Source organism: Mastigoproctus giganteus, chromosome 3 (genome assembly GCF_048544385.1).
Source record: "Mastigoproctus giganteus isolate SK-2022 chromosome 3, ASM4854438v1, whole genome shotgun sequence".
NCBI lineage: Eukaryota > Metazoa > Arthropoda > Arachnida > Uropygi > Thelyphonidae > Mastigoproctus > Mastigoproctus giganteus.
The window spans coordinates 17431705-17444485 of record NC_143577.1 but is presented as its reverse complement, the minus strand read 5'-3'; the positions used below and the strand labels follow the sequence as shown (position 1 = coordinate 17444485).

General features: G+C 41.2%; 1 protein-coding gene across 1 annotated transcript; it reads left to right on the top strand.

The window, feature by feature from the left end:
• Window positions 1-1406: 1406 nt before the first annotated feature.
• Window positions 1407-12313, top strand: LOC150087751 (uncharacterized). The gene is made up of 3 exons (XM_090370145.1): window positions 1407-1514; window positions 4897-5113; window positions 12099-12313. Exons 2-3 carry the CDS (start codon window positions 4912-4914, stop codon window positions 12239-12241), a joined length of 345 nt encoding a protein of 114 aa, XP_090226271.1. The 5' UTR covers window positions 1407-1514; window positions 4897-4911; the 3' UTR covers window positions 12242-12313.
• The last annotated feature ends 468 nt before the right edge of the window (window positions 12314-12781 follow it).

The following is a 12781-nucleotide window of genomic DNA, read 5'->3' as shown; positions in this document are numbered from 1 at the left end:
CCTTCCCTCTCTAGCTATCTTGCAACTAGCGTTTGACCCTTGTCAAAACTACACAAGCCCTACACTAAAAAAAAAAAAAAAAAAAAATTGAACTCTCCCCCGCATAACTTATATCTCTTTCGGCCTGACTGCTTCTAGTGTTCCCAATTCCTAGCCACTGAAATCTCAGGAAATTAGGTGGCAGGACCTGCCAGAGTAAATAGTAAATCTCTAAAATACTGGTGTACCTGGTCTGCCTCCACGAGGTATAGTGTGGGCAACGGTGGGTCTCATTTGAGACCCAACGGCTAAAAGACTAGATGAAGAACTGTACAAAACATTACACATCACAATATCCATACACTTTCAAACCTCTGGCCTCTAAAAGTGTTCTGAATCAAACCACAATAACGCGGAGATGGGGGAAACCCCTGGTGCCGTTAGACCCTAAACACACTATACCTTTGGGTTTCCAGGCAGGCACTTTACCCACCTGGCTAGCCCCGTCGGCAGTCGAACAAATGAAATGAAAGCCAGAAAAACGAATGAGAGTGCAAGTGCGTGAGAAGAACACGAACCATAAATGTTACAGTTAAGTACACACTAACCCTAGTTTTAATCTTTTTATATTCTTTCTTATTTAGCTTAATTATTAAGCATTAGTACTTAAATTTATATTGCACACCATTGCATCCCCCTGGTGTGTGAGAAAAAAATGAATGAGTGTGGGAAAAATATAAATAAAACCTAACAGAAAAAAAAAAATGATAAATTATAGGAAAAATGTATAAAAACAGAATGCAAGTAGAGTAAGAATGCGGACTATGAATGAAGTAAATTGTGTCTCTCCCACCTCTTCTCCTGGTGGGTTCCCCACTGCCGCCTAACATGTCCCACCCCCCCAGAGCGGGATGGCCAGTTTGGCCTTCCACCCGGATTCGACACTACATGGACCCGACAACCAACCGACAAAGACATACTGCGGCTTTACTACTGACACACCATTTGGCGATCTCAACTGGGTACTCTAACCTTTGAAACCACATCCCCAGGCAGGGGAGAGAGGAGGCAGATCTACTGAGTACCTGACCTGCCTCATCGTGGAAAAATGTGGACAGCGGTGGGCCCAATAGGGGCCCAACGGCTAAATGGTCAGAGAAACAAGAGAACGTAACACTACACAACAAAGCGGAGATGGGGAATTCCCTGGTTCTGTCAGAAAACAAACTTTACTTGCGCTGCCACCTATAACAGCAGCCAACTTCCTGGTCCACTTCGCTGTTCTTTGAACTTCTCTCTGATACGTGTAAAGGACGCGATGAAGCGATGCAGATATTAGCTAGAAATGAGAAGGAGATTGGGCTTTTCGTGTGGGCGTTGTTTTACATCTAAAAGGAAGTGGGGATGACCTCGCAGCAGCAGAAAATTGCTGTTGGTGCTGAAAGTATAAATCAGAAAGACAGATAAGCGAAGTTGTCACGATAGTTTTATTTAAAATAAGGGAAAACCACGAGGGTAAATCCATCACTGAAAAGGTAAGCTTTCCATTAAGTTCTTTATTTGCATTCTTTCCAAAGGCGTCAGAGACCTTTCCTTTCTTTGACTTTCCTTCCACAGTCGGTGGCGAAAAATTTGGAAATCTTTTGCAATTGGAGTCAAGAGATAATTAACGGTATGTAAATGGGAGTTGTCACAGGGTATGATCACAAGTTCATTGATACCACATAAATACTGTCGATCCGGTAATGGAAAAACAGGTGATGCGTCAGAAGAGATGGTCCAGCGTTCATCAAAAATTAAATTTTGGTAAAGAAAGTTCCATTTCCAACCGAAATGGAACTTTCGGTTGGTTTGTTGTTTGTTATTTGATTTTTAGGAGCATTAGCAACTAAGGCCATATTGCTTTAGTTGCTAATGCTCCTAAAAATCAAATAACAACCAACAAACCAACCGAAAGTTCCATTTCGGTTGGAAATGGAACTCAGGATGCCTTAAACTCATCTGTAATTCCCACATTGAAGAATGTGTGAATTTCAGATGAGTCATCAGAAACGGGACTACAGTAACAAACGCTCTTTAACTGGATAGTGTAAGCCTTCGTAACTGCTAAATACGATTAACCAATGTATTCATGATTTTTTCTACAAAATGAGGCTCTCGTTGGTGGCACAGTTGGAAGAATCGCTGTCCTCTCCACACTAGGTGGTAAAGACTTGAGTTCGAATCCCGTCGATGGCCTGAAGAATTTTTATGTGCCTTTTTCACAACGTGGCTGAGTTAGTCGGTCTCAGTGGTTTTTTCTCCAGCAAACAAAATCGACCTCAGAACACACTTAAATTACAGGCATACCCGGAACAATGTTAGTCGCCGATGCTCCTAAAATCCTGCTACTACAACAACTATAAAATGATCCAAAATTCATGTGCCATTCCATGGAAAGTATTCTCAGGTTTCCAGTACCAGCTGGAGAGAAGGACGTCCAGAAGCTCGACAACGAAGCGGGGCACTGACTTGGACTCGCGAATACTGTGTCCACTATTTCCCATAAATATTCAATGGATCGATGTCGAGGAAATTTGGGTGTCAGGGAACACAGGAAGTGCTTCGATATGATCCTCGACCCATTCCTGCACAATGCAGGCCTTGTGACACGGGACGTTGTATGATTATTAATAGTGGAGTCTGCGAGGGTAGCACAATGGATCGTCACCGTCCTCCTCACACCGGGTGGAAAAGGCCCAGGCTCGAATCCCGTCGATGACGCGAGGAGCTGTTTTGGGCTTTTTTCACTCCGTGGCTGAATTAGTCGGTCTCAGTCGTAGATAGCAAGGTTTTTTACCCAGAAAATGGGGTTTTTTTGTCCAGCAAACAGGTTAACAGTTAACAAACAATTCTTAACAGGCAAATTGACCAGAGAACACACCTAATGTTACAAGAAAGCAAGCTTATAAAGCATCAGGCAAGAAAACCTCTCACATCACCTGTCCATCTTCTTCAATAATTTGCCTAGTTCTACCTTGAATTTATTCAAACTGCCCACTTCCACAACAACAGATGGAAATTTGTTCCAGCAATCAACCACTAGCTAGCTGAAGGCAAACTTCCGCAATCTACCCTGAAACATCTTTTCCTAAATTTGAATTCATGCATGCTCCTCATGTGTGTAGTCTGCGCAAGGGGAAGAATGACATCACCATTGAGCGTGCCCAATCTGTTGAAAGTCTTGAACACCTCATACAGGTGCCAAGGCTCCAGACACTTCAATTTGAAGAAATGAAGCCTGTCTTGGTAAGACCACCCTTTAGTTCCCTTTAACTACGTTATTTCTCTTCTCTGTACCGCTCCATTAGATCTAAATCCTTCCTAAAATGCGGCCTCCAGACTTGTATGTAGTACTCAGGATGCCTTAAACCAACCCCTGCTGGCAAATTCCTGGTAGTCTTGTTAAAAGAGTCTAGTACTATCTGAATACACGGCCACCATGTAAATCACGACAATGCAGTTTCAAATTGGTTTCAAATTCCATCAATTCATTGCCTGTTGCAGGCAACAATAAAGTTCTCAATTACAGAACTTTATGTGATCATCCCGGAGTATGAAGTGAAAATTTTATTTTTATTCATTTGATGTTTAAAGATGTATCTTGAAAACAGAATCTTATGATTATCAAACTAAATGTGTACGTGGACCTGATTTCGATGGTCCTGAAGCATACCCAATTAGGAGTAGTTTTTGAACTTAAGCTACAGTTCAGTAATAATATGGAAGTGCTGCTCATTCGCGCCAATCCATCGATCATTAAACATCTCCAAAATATACGAAGTACAATGTACACGACAAATCAGCAACGATCAAGTACGTGATAACTACCCACCAACCCTGTATGCAGCTGAAATCTGGTCATCAGCTGCTCCCACCATAATAAAATCCATCTGTGGCAATAACTGAATCGAGTATGCCAAATTTTGTAAGTATTCACAGAATTCCACGGAAAAATATCTGAGAGATTAACCTCTTCAACTAGTAGATGTCGCAGTGACTGGTTGAGAGTAATAACAGTAGTAGGGTTTTTAGGAGTATCAGCAACTGAGGCCATATTGCCTTAGTTGCTGATGCTCCTAGTGAAGAATGACAATTTAAAGCTGTCTCAAATGACGTAATTGGAATCAGCTTACCACTTTTACTAGTTACTTGATTTTGACATACAGTTGTTCATGTAATTGGAACCTGCACTTCTAAAAATCATGACCACCGTGGGTTTGGTACAAACACTGTCCTCCCCACAATGGGTGGAAAAGACCAGAGTTCAGGCGTTTCAGCAACTTAGGGCATATTGTACTGTATATAATATATCTGTAAATTCCTACATGTGTTCTGTGGTCGAGTTGCTGTCTGCTGGACGAAAACTTGAGTTTCCCGTAGAAAAGCATTGCTACCCTCGCCTGAGATCGACTAACTCAGCCATGTTGTGAAAAATACCCATAATATTCTTCTCATCGTTGTCGGGATTCGAACTCGGGTCTCTTTCACTCGGTGTGGGGAGGACAGCGATGATTCTACCAACTGGGCTACCCACCAAGGCACTTGGAGGAGTAGATTAATGCAGGTTATTGTTGTATCTTGTTTCTGTTGACTGCATGGGCCTGCATCATGTGCTCATCACATATAGGAAACCTCTAAAATGGTGTACATTTTAGAAAAAGATAAATTGCGGATTATCCTTAGGGATTATTTAGGGTCGTGTTTAATCCTTAAGAGAATCTTTAAGCTAAATTCATCTTCAGTTCTCCTATGACTAATTCCTTCGCCGTGTTTTTGTATCTATGCTTCGGTTGACTTCTTGTTCAAATATTCAAAAAGAACTTGAAATGCATGCACATATTCTGAAATGGATCTCTTTCTTGCCCTTCATTGCAGTTCCACAATTTACAGATGGATGAAAACACAGACAACTCGCTGGAGAAGGTTAATCTTTTCCAAGAATTCTGTATTAACAGAGAAGATCGATGTTCTATTTTTGATGAGGTCTCCCCTATTCGTTCTTCTGTTCCCCAAAAGAACAGTTTGGAAGGCGACAGCAAAGAGAGTCCCATTCAGCTTGACGACAGTGCTAAACAAAGTACACTATCTGCAGGTAAGTTCAAAGCAGGTGCAAAATTTCCTCTCGGCTTCTTATATCAATATAAGTGTAATATGAACAAATGCAGAGAGAGAGAGAGTGGTTGGACCTGTTGTTCAGAATCTTTTTGTCTGTACCTCCAATCAACAGAAAATTTGTTCAGGTCATTATTGTGTCTACTGTAAAATTTGATGGTGTTAAAACAGAACTGAAAGTTGGAGTGGCGTCCAGTGTACAGTAAATTACTAAAAACTCAATTTAAGCAAAGAAATATCCATTTCCAACCGAACTATACGGTGGGAATTGAAGAATCTTGGATTGGGTATTCGCATGCTTCTCCGAAAGCCCTTTCTTCCTGTAAAAAATCGAGATTTTTATAGAAATAACTGGAATGGTATAGCCAAAGCCAAGACTGGACATGCCGTGAATCAGCCGAAAAAGATCATGTGGTCTGACGAGTCTGCACTCGCGTTCACGAATAAAGAGGCTGGAAATGGTATCATGGTGTAGGGTATGGTTGGTTCTGTTGTACGTATTGGGTCCGCTAATATCGTCAAAAGGTCATGTTGCCACCAGTGAATATCCTTCTGTCGTATTGGACCAACTTCACCCTTCATTTTCACCCGGATTGCATTGGATTTTTTCAAGACGATAACGAAAATGTCCACCGTGAAAAAATTGTATCCGTGTGGCTCCAGAAACATTCCCAAGATTTCCATCATCTACCATGGATTCTTAAATCTTCAGATCCAACACCTTTTAAGAATTTCTGATATATGTTAGACAGGGCAGGTCTGCTTCGAAGTTCACTACCGACCACAATACATCAGCTGACAAATATCCTGATGGAAGAATGGTCAAATCTGATGGCAGACTCCTTCACCTAATGAATAAGGATTTCTAATTTTTCACCCATCGAATGCATATAATCGCACTTAAAGTGTGTGCATTCATTTCTTGCATATAGTTAAACGTTTCCTATATGGCAGCACCTGCAAGTAATGGGTTGCGTAAGTGAACTCCATTACGTGAGCCGTTAGTATTCATGATCCATAGCTAAAACTTAAGGTTTTTCATTCATTTATTGCTATGGATCGTGAAAATGCTCGTGTACTATATGCTAGTACCCTTGATCTGGAATCTTGTCTTAAATAAATGGTGTAATCAAAGATTTCCCAAACAATTCTGCTCTGCCTTACGCCGAAGATTTGGGTTTGCTTTTTTACGATAACTCTCTAGATGGTAACAGGAACATACAGCTGATATCATCATAAAAGAACTTTTTAACTGGTCAGGTGAAAATAAACTAGCCATCTCCGCATTCAAAATCGAAATTATATTGTTTAAAGGAACTTTTTCAAACTCGTCTACCACTTGTTAAAATTAAAAGCACCTCAGTTCCCTTTGCTACCTCTTTAAAAATACCTTGGCATTCTTATTGACAACTGGCTAATTCTGCTGATTGCTGAGTTTGTAGAATGGACTGATCGCAGATAGAAAACTATTGAAATGACCGTGTATACTTTACACAAAAAATGATGGACCACCCACAAAGATAACAGTAATAGAAGAGGTATATGATGCAAGGAAGCAGGCTTATTTCGCATTAGCCAAAAAAAAAAAAAAAGTTCACACATCCATTCCCTCTAAACGTATGTCCAGTTCGTCCTTGAATTTATTTAAGCTATCAACTTCCACAAGGACGGATGGAAGTTTGTTCCAGCAATCAACCAACAGCTGGCTAAAAGCATATTTCCGGACATCCATTCTAGAACTGTCCCTCCTCAATTTTTATGTCCCCCTCAGATTCCTAATCGGAGCAAGTGGAAGAACCCCATTATAATTGAGCCTGATAAACCCACTCAAGGCCTTATACACCTCAATCAAATCACCTCGCAGGAGTCTAGTCTCCAGACGCTGCAATTTGCAGACTTCATCCTTTCTTGGTAAGACGACTCCTTCGTTCCCATCACCAACCATTATTGCCCTTCTCTGTACTCGCTCAAGCAACTATACATCCCTAAAATGAGGCCTCCAGATCTGTACACAGAACTCAAGGCATGGATGGCCTGACCATTGGCTTTACTAGTAGGTAAAAGGGATAATCATCTCCTTTTCCCTACTAGCAAATTTCCTGTATATAATCGACAACACCTGCTCTGGCAGCCTGTCTGTACTGCTTAGAATTCGTATCTGACTCCAAGATTACTCCCAGGTCTTTTTCATTTTCTGCCACCATAAGTGTAGTACCACACAGTTGGTACGTTCCTTTTACTTCTACCCATATGCAGAACTTTGCATTTGTTAAACGTCAGTTGCTACTTCTCAGCCTATCTGCCCAACTTTTCTAGATACAGTTCCAGTAGCTTACTGTCTTTACTGTAATTAACAACCCTGTCAACTTTCGTATCATCTGAAAACTTGGACATTAAGCCTGATATACCATCATCGATATCATTGATAAATACACAAAAGAACAATGCGCTCAGCATCGAACTTTGTGACACTCCACTAATAAGATTATTCCAGGAAGAGCAGCCTCCATTGATTACCACTCTCCGTCTTCTCCCACTCAACCACACTTTTATCCATTGTAGCAACTTACCCTTAATACCATACCTCTCCAATTTATACAGTAGTCTTCCGTGCACAAAAGCTTTCCTGAAATCCAAGTATAAGATACCAAAATTATTTATTGCATCCAGTTCCCTTGTAACCACATCATAGTATTCAATTAAATTTGTCAGACAAGACTTTCCTTAACAAACCCATACTGTGTCTTAATTATTACTGCAGTCTTGTCTAGATGATCCTGCAATGCATCTTTAACCAGTGACTCCATTATTTTCCCCGGAAGGGAAGTTAAACTAACTGGTCTGTAATTACTCGTGTCACCTTTAGACCCCCTTTGAGAATTGGGGATATATTTGCTCATCTCCAATCCGTGGGAACTTCCTCTGAGTCCAAGGATGCTCTCATAATTATAGCTAAAGGCTTGTTTAGTTCCTTTGCCGCCTCCTTTAATATAATTGGATGGATCCCATCCACCCCAGGCGCCTTTCTTAAGTTAAACTACAACGATTTCTCCTCCACTTTGCTCTCAGTCATTACAAAATCATTAAGCATCCTGTTACAGTTCGATAAACGTCTGGCAATCCCCTCCCTGAATAACTCCTCATGTGTGAATGCAGATGCAAAATACTCATTTAATTTGGCAGCTACTTGAGCAGGATCATCAACAGTCGAACCATCGATGTCAAGTGGACCAATCTGCTTCACCCTTCTAGAATTTATATAAGTAAAGAACTCTTTGCTGTTTTTCTTTGCATCCTTTGCCAAAGATTTCTCGTAATCTACCTTCGTCTGCCTAACCTTCTCTGTGACTTGATTACAGACTAGCTTATATGTACCATTGGCTTCTGTGTCACCTGATAGTTTAATATACATCCCTCATATTTTTATTCTCTGCCACGAGCCTCATTAATTCGTCTGACATCGATTTAGACCTGTACTTTGAACAGTATTTCTTAGTTGGAACAAAAAGCCTAGTAACTTCCAAGATTACTTCATTGAATGCTTCCCATTCAATGAAGAGATAGAATCACTGCCGATAATCAGATTGAGAGTATTGCTCTCTTCCGCTGCCTCTCTAACGTATTGCTGTAGAAAACAATCATCCCATAAATTCAAAAACGTTTTGCTGCTGTGTGGGTGATCAACTCAAAAGTTGCAATCAGTATCTGGGGCGTTTTAATCCCCTATTATAAGACATTCTGATTTGCTGGCCCACTTTGTCTGTACAGTTGTTCATTGTATTCATTAGTCCATTATGTCTACAACACACTTCTACTCTCGTTTTTCCTTTCCCAATGCTTATTTCACACCAAACTGGATGCACCAAAAGTGCATCCAGTTCACCGGTGTCAACTGGATGCACTTCCTTAGATTTTATGTGTTGCTTAACTAACAGCATAACTCCTCCTCCCTTCATGTCCTGTCTATCCTTTCTGTACACATTGTACTCCCCAAGTTCCAAATCTACATTCTTTATATCTCTGTGACACCACATGTTTGATCTCTCAACAATATCTTTCTTAGTTGTCTTGACAAGCACTTCAAATTCATCAAATTTATTTACCAAACTCCTAGCATTGGTGTACACGGAACAAATAAATACATGGGCTGTGTTAAGGTAACTAAGAGTAAGAACAGGTGCATGTATACTTGCATGTACACAAAACTCCAGCACCCCGTCTCCATTCTAATAGAAGCAGTGGAAGAATCAGTTTCACAATCTCTCTCTCAGAGACCTTGCACAATCTCTCCAGGGTCGAATTAATTAACAAGGCTCTCATCATGTATTCCCTCCTATTGTGTCTGGGCAGAATTGCAGTCACTTTCAAATTTAACCATAACTCATGACTTAATACCCATTTCCAACCGAACTATACGGTGGCAATTGAAGAATCTTGGATTGGGTATTCGGTAAAAATCCACTGCAATTCGGACTGCAGTGGATTTTTTCAAGACGATAACGGAAATGTCCACCGTGAAAAACTTAGTGCCAACGTGTAGAACAGTATAACCCTTTGTGCCCATAAAAAATAATATCTGTTCTACAACGTCAACAGCTTTTGCTCCTGGCAGACATACACTGATCCTGTTCCACTTATCATTTTTACACAATATATTATCCGTCTCCCTGACAATGGAGTTACCAACAATAGCTATCTCCTGAGGGACCAGCACATTCTGCTTTGGAGATTGATGCTATGTAGCCTGATGCACAAAAGGGAGCTCTGGCTTCGAGTTTGGCAGTTGTGAGCTTGATGGGTCCCTCACGTTAATACCTTTGAATGTATCTACCCATCTATCTGATTCTTCAAACTCTCATAAGCGGCCATCAGAACGCTGAATTGGCGCCAAATTTCTTTGACATTCTCTGCACCTAGCGCGCACACACACACACACACACACACACACACACACACACACACACACACACACACACACACACACACACACACACAGACATATCCTCCTTGACTAGATTATTTCCTGTTCCGGAAGCTCCGCAAACATTTCACAAGTCGCACGTTTTTTGAGGCTGTTGTTATGCGTTGGAGAATCGCCCCCTTCGGTCCTCCCACGAGCCACAGCATTCCTACTACTTTGTGCCCATTGCTTTTCTGCTCTGGTCTTGGGCATGATATCCGATTGAACACAATGAAAATCAATAAGATAAATCAATTTAATTAATCAGTTAACAATACTACACTATCTAATAGATTTCTAAATGCAGTGATATGTACTACGCTATCTAGTTTTATGTTAGCTACCTATTTACCACAATTAAAAATTTGAATTCCCTACCATCCACTGTATACTATGAAAATGGCGGCAAGATTCGAAAGAAACAACGGTTTTATGTACTCTGTGCTGCCACTTTATTAGGTACACCCCTTCTGTGCTCACAAATGGTTTGTCCCACAACGTTGCAAGTCACATGACCACAGTTGTGGATATTAATGCAACAGAACAACCTTTCTAGTATCAGTTAAGCGTACAAACCGCAGCAAGAATGGGGAAAAGGAGTGATCTACGGACTTAGAACGTGGCCTGGTAGTAGGTGCAAGACGTGCTGGACAAAGCATTTCTAAAATGGCAGTTCTCCTGAACTTTTCAAGCACCACAGTTTCAAGGGTGTATCGAGAATGGTGCAACGAACAGAAAACATCCTCTCAACGGCACTCCTGTGGAAGAAAATCGCTTGTTGATGAGGGAGGTCAGAAGAGGATTTCTAGAATTGGGCAAGCAAACAGACGGGCCACAATGTCGCACATCATGTCAGAATACAACCTTGGTGTTCAGAACAAAATATCGCAACGGACCGATAGTCGCACTTTGTCGTGAATGGGCTACAACAGCGGACGGCCACATCGCGTACCTTTGTTATCAAAGAAGAACAAGAGAGCACGCCTCCTGTGGACACAACAACACCAGCACTGGACTTTCAAGGATTGGAAAACAGTTGCTTGGTCTGGCGAGTCGAAGTTCAGAATTTGGCGAAAACAACATCAATCCATGGACCCGTCATGTCTGATGACTACTGTGCAAGGTGGTGGGGACAGTGTTATGGTGTGAGGTATGTTTTCTTGGCACACGTTGGGTCCATGGATACCCATAGATTCACGTCTGAATGCCACATCGTACCTGAACGTCGTTGCTTACCAAGTGCATCAGTTCATGTTGACAGTTTATCCTCAGTCAGATGGTTACTTCCAGGAGGAATATGCGCCGGTGCACACTATGGAACGGTTCCAGGAACATGATAATGACTTTTCTTTGCTGCAGTGGCCCGCACAGTGCACGGATCTCAATCCTATTGAACATCTTTGGGATGAGCTAGAAAGGGCTGTTCGCTGCAGGCCTACACCTTCGTCGAATCATAGGAACTGCGTGACACACTCATGTTTGCATGGTACTCCATTCCTGCACAACGTTTGCAGCATCTTGTTCAATCCATGCCTAGACTAATTCAGGCTGTTTTGAAGGCTAAAAGAGGCTCAACGCACTACTAGGTAGATGTACCTAATAAAGTGGCAGCACAGTGTATATTAAATAGTACGCTTCAAAAACTGTATCTAAATTAGAACTAAGTAGGTCTATAAAGCTACTTATAAAGTACAATTTAATACTACAATCGAGTAAATAAAATTTATTTATGATTTATGATTCAGATGATTTAGAGTCTTCGTTAATCGTTAAGAATGATTTGCAATCCATTAAGATAAATTTACATTCAGTTCTCTAAACTAGCTGCTGGCCTCTTTTGGTGTAGATTTGTATCAGTGGTGAATCTCTGCATTTGTTTTTATTTATTAGTGCAAATAATGATTTTCACAATTTCATACTTTGGTTGAGTTCATGTTCAGATAACTGAAGAATATTTTGACATGCATGTTCTGATATGGAGATTATTAATTATCTCTCATTACAGCTGCGCAACTTGCAAATGAATTTAACATGCAGCTGGAAGACGAGCGTGGTCAAATACAGTTTTGTGCTAACCGAGATCAACGACGTTCTAATTTTCGTGAACTCTGTCGGATTTTTTCTTCTACTGTTTCCAAAGACCAATGACAATGGTTCAACACCTCTACTGACGCAAGAGGAGACATGTTAAATGAATTCATTGCCTCACGCGGCCTTGAAATCATCAACAGACCAGGACAACCAACCACCTACTCTTCGGGAACTGGAGAGTCTAACCTGGACATCACGCTGACTACTTCTTCTCTTCGCAATAGACTCCTTCAATGGCAGGTGAATGACATGGCCCCTTCTAGCGACTATCGCCCTCATCACCTACAGTGTCACCAATTCTGTCATCCCTCGTCAAGTGTCTATCCAGAATATTGCAAGATTCTCTACTAAAACAGCGAACTGGGACCGGTTTGACAATGTAATTCAATATGTTCTTCATTATCCAGCTAGCAACTCCTACCAATTAAGGAACAGTGTGCAGAAAACAGACTTTGTGCAGAGTCTTCTTCTCAAAGCTTCCGAGGCTTCCATAAAAAAATGTTCCAGGAACCCAAGATCTGTACCATGGTCGCAGGAACTTACTAGCCTGCGCAATTCCCTGAAGCACGCTCGCAAAGAGTACCAACGCAAGCGAAG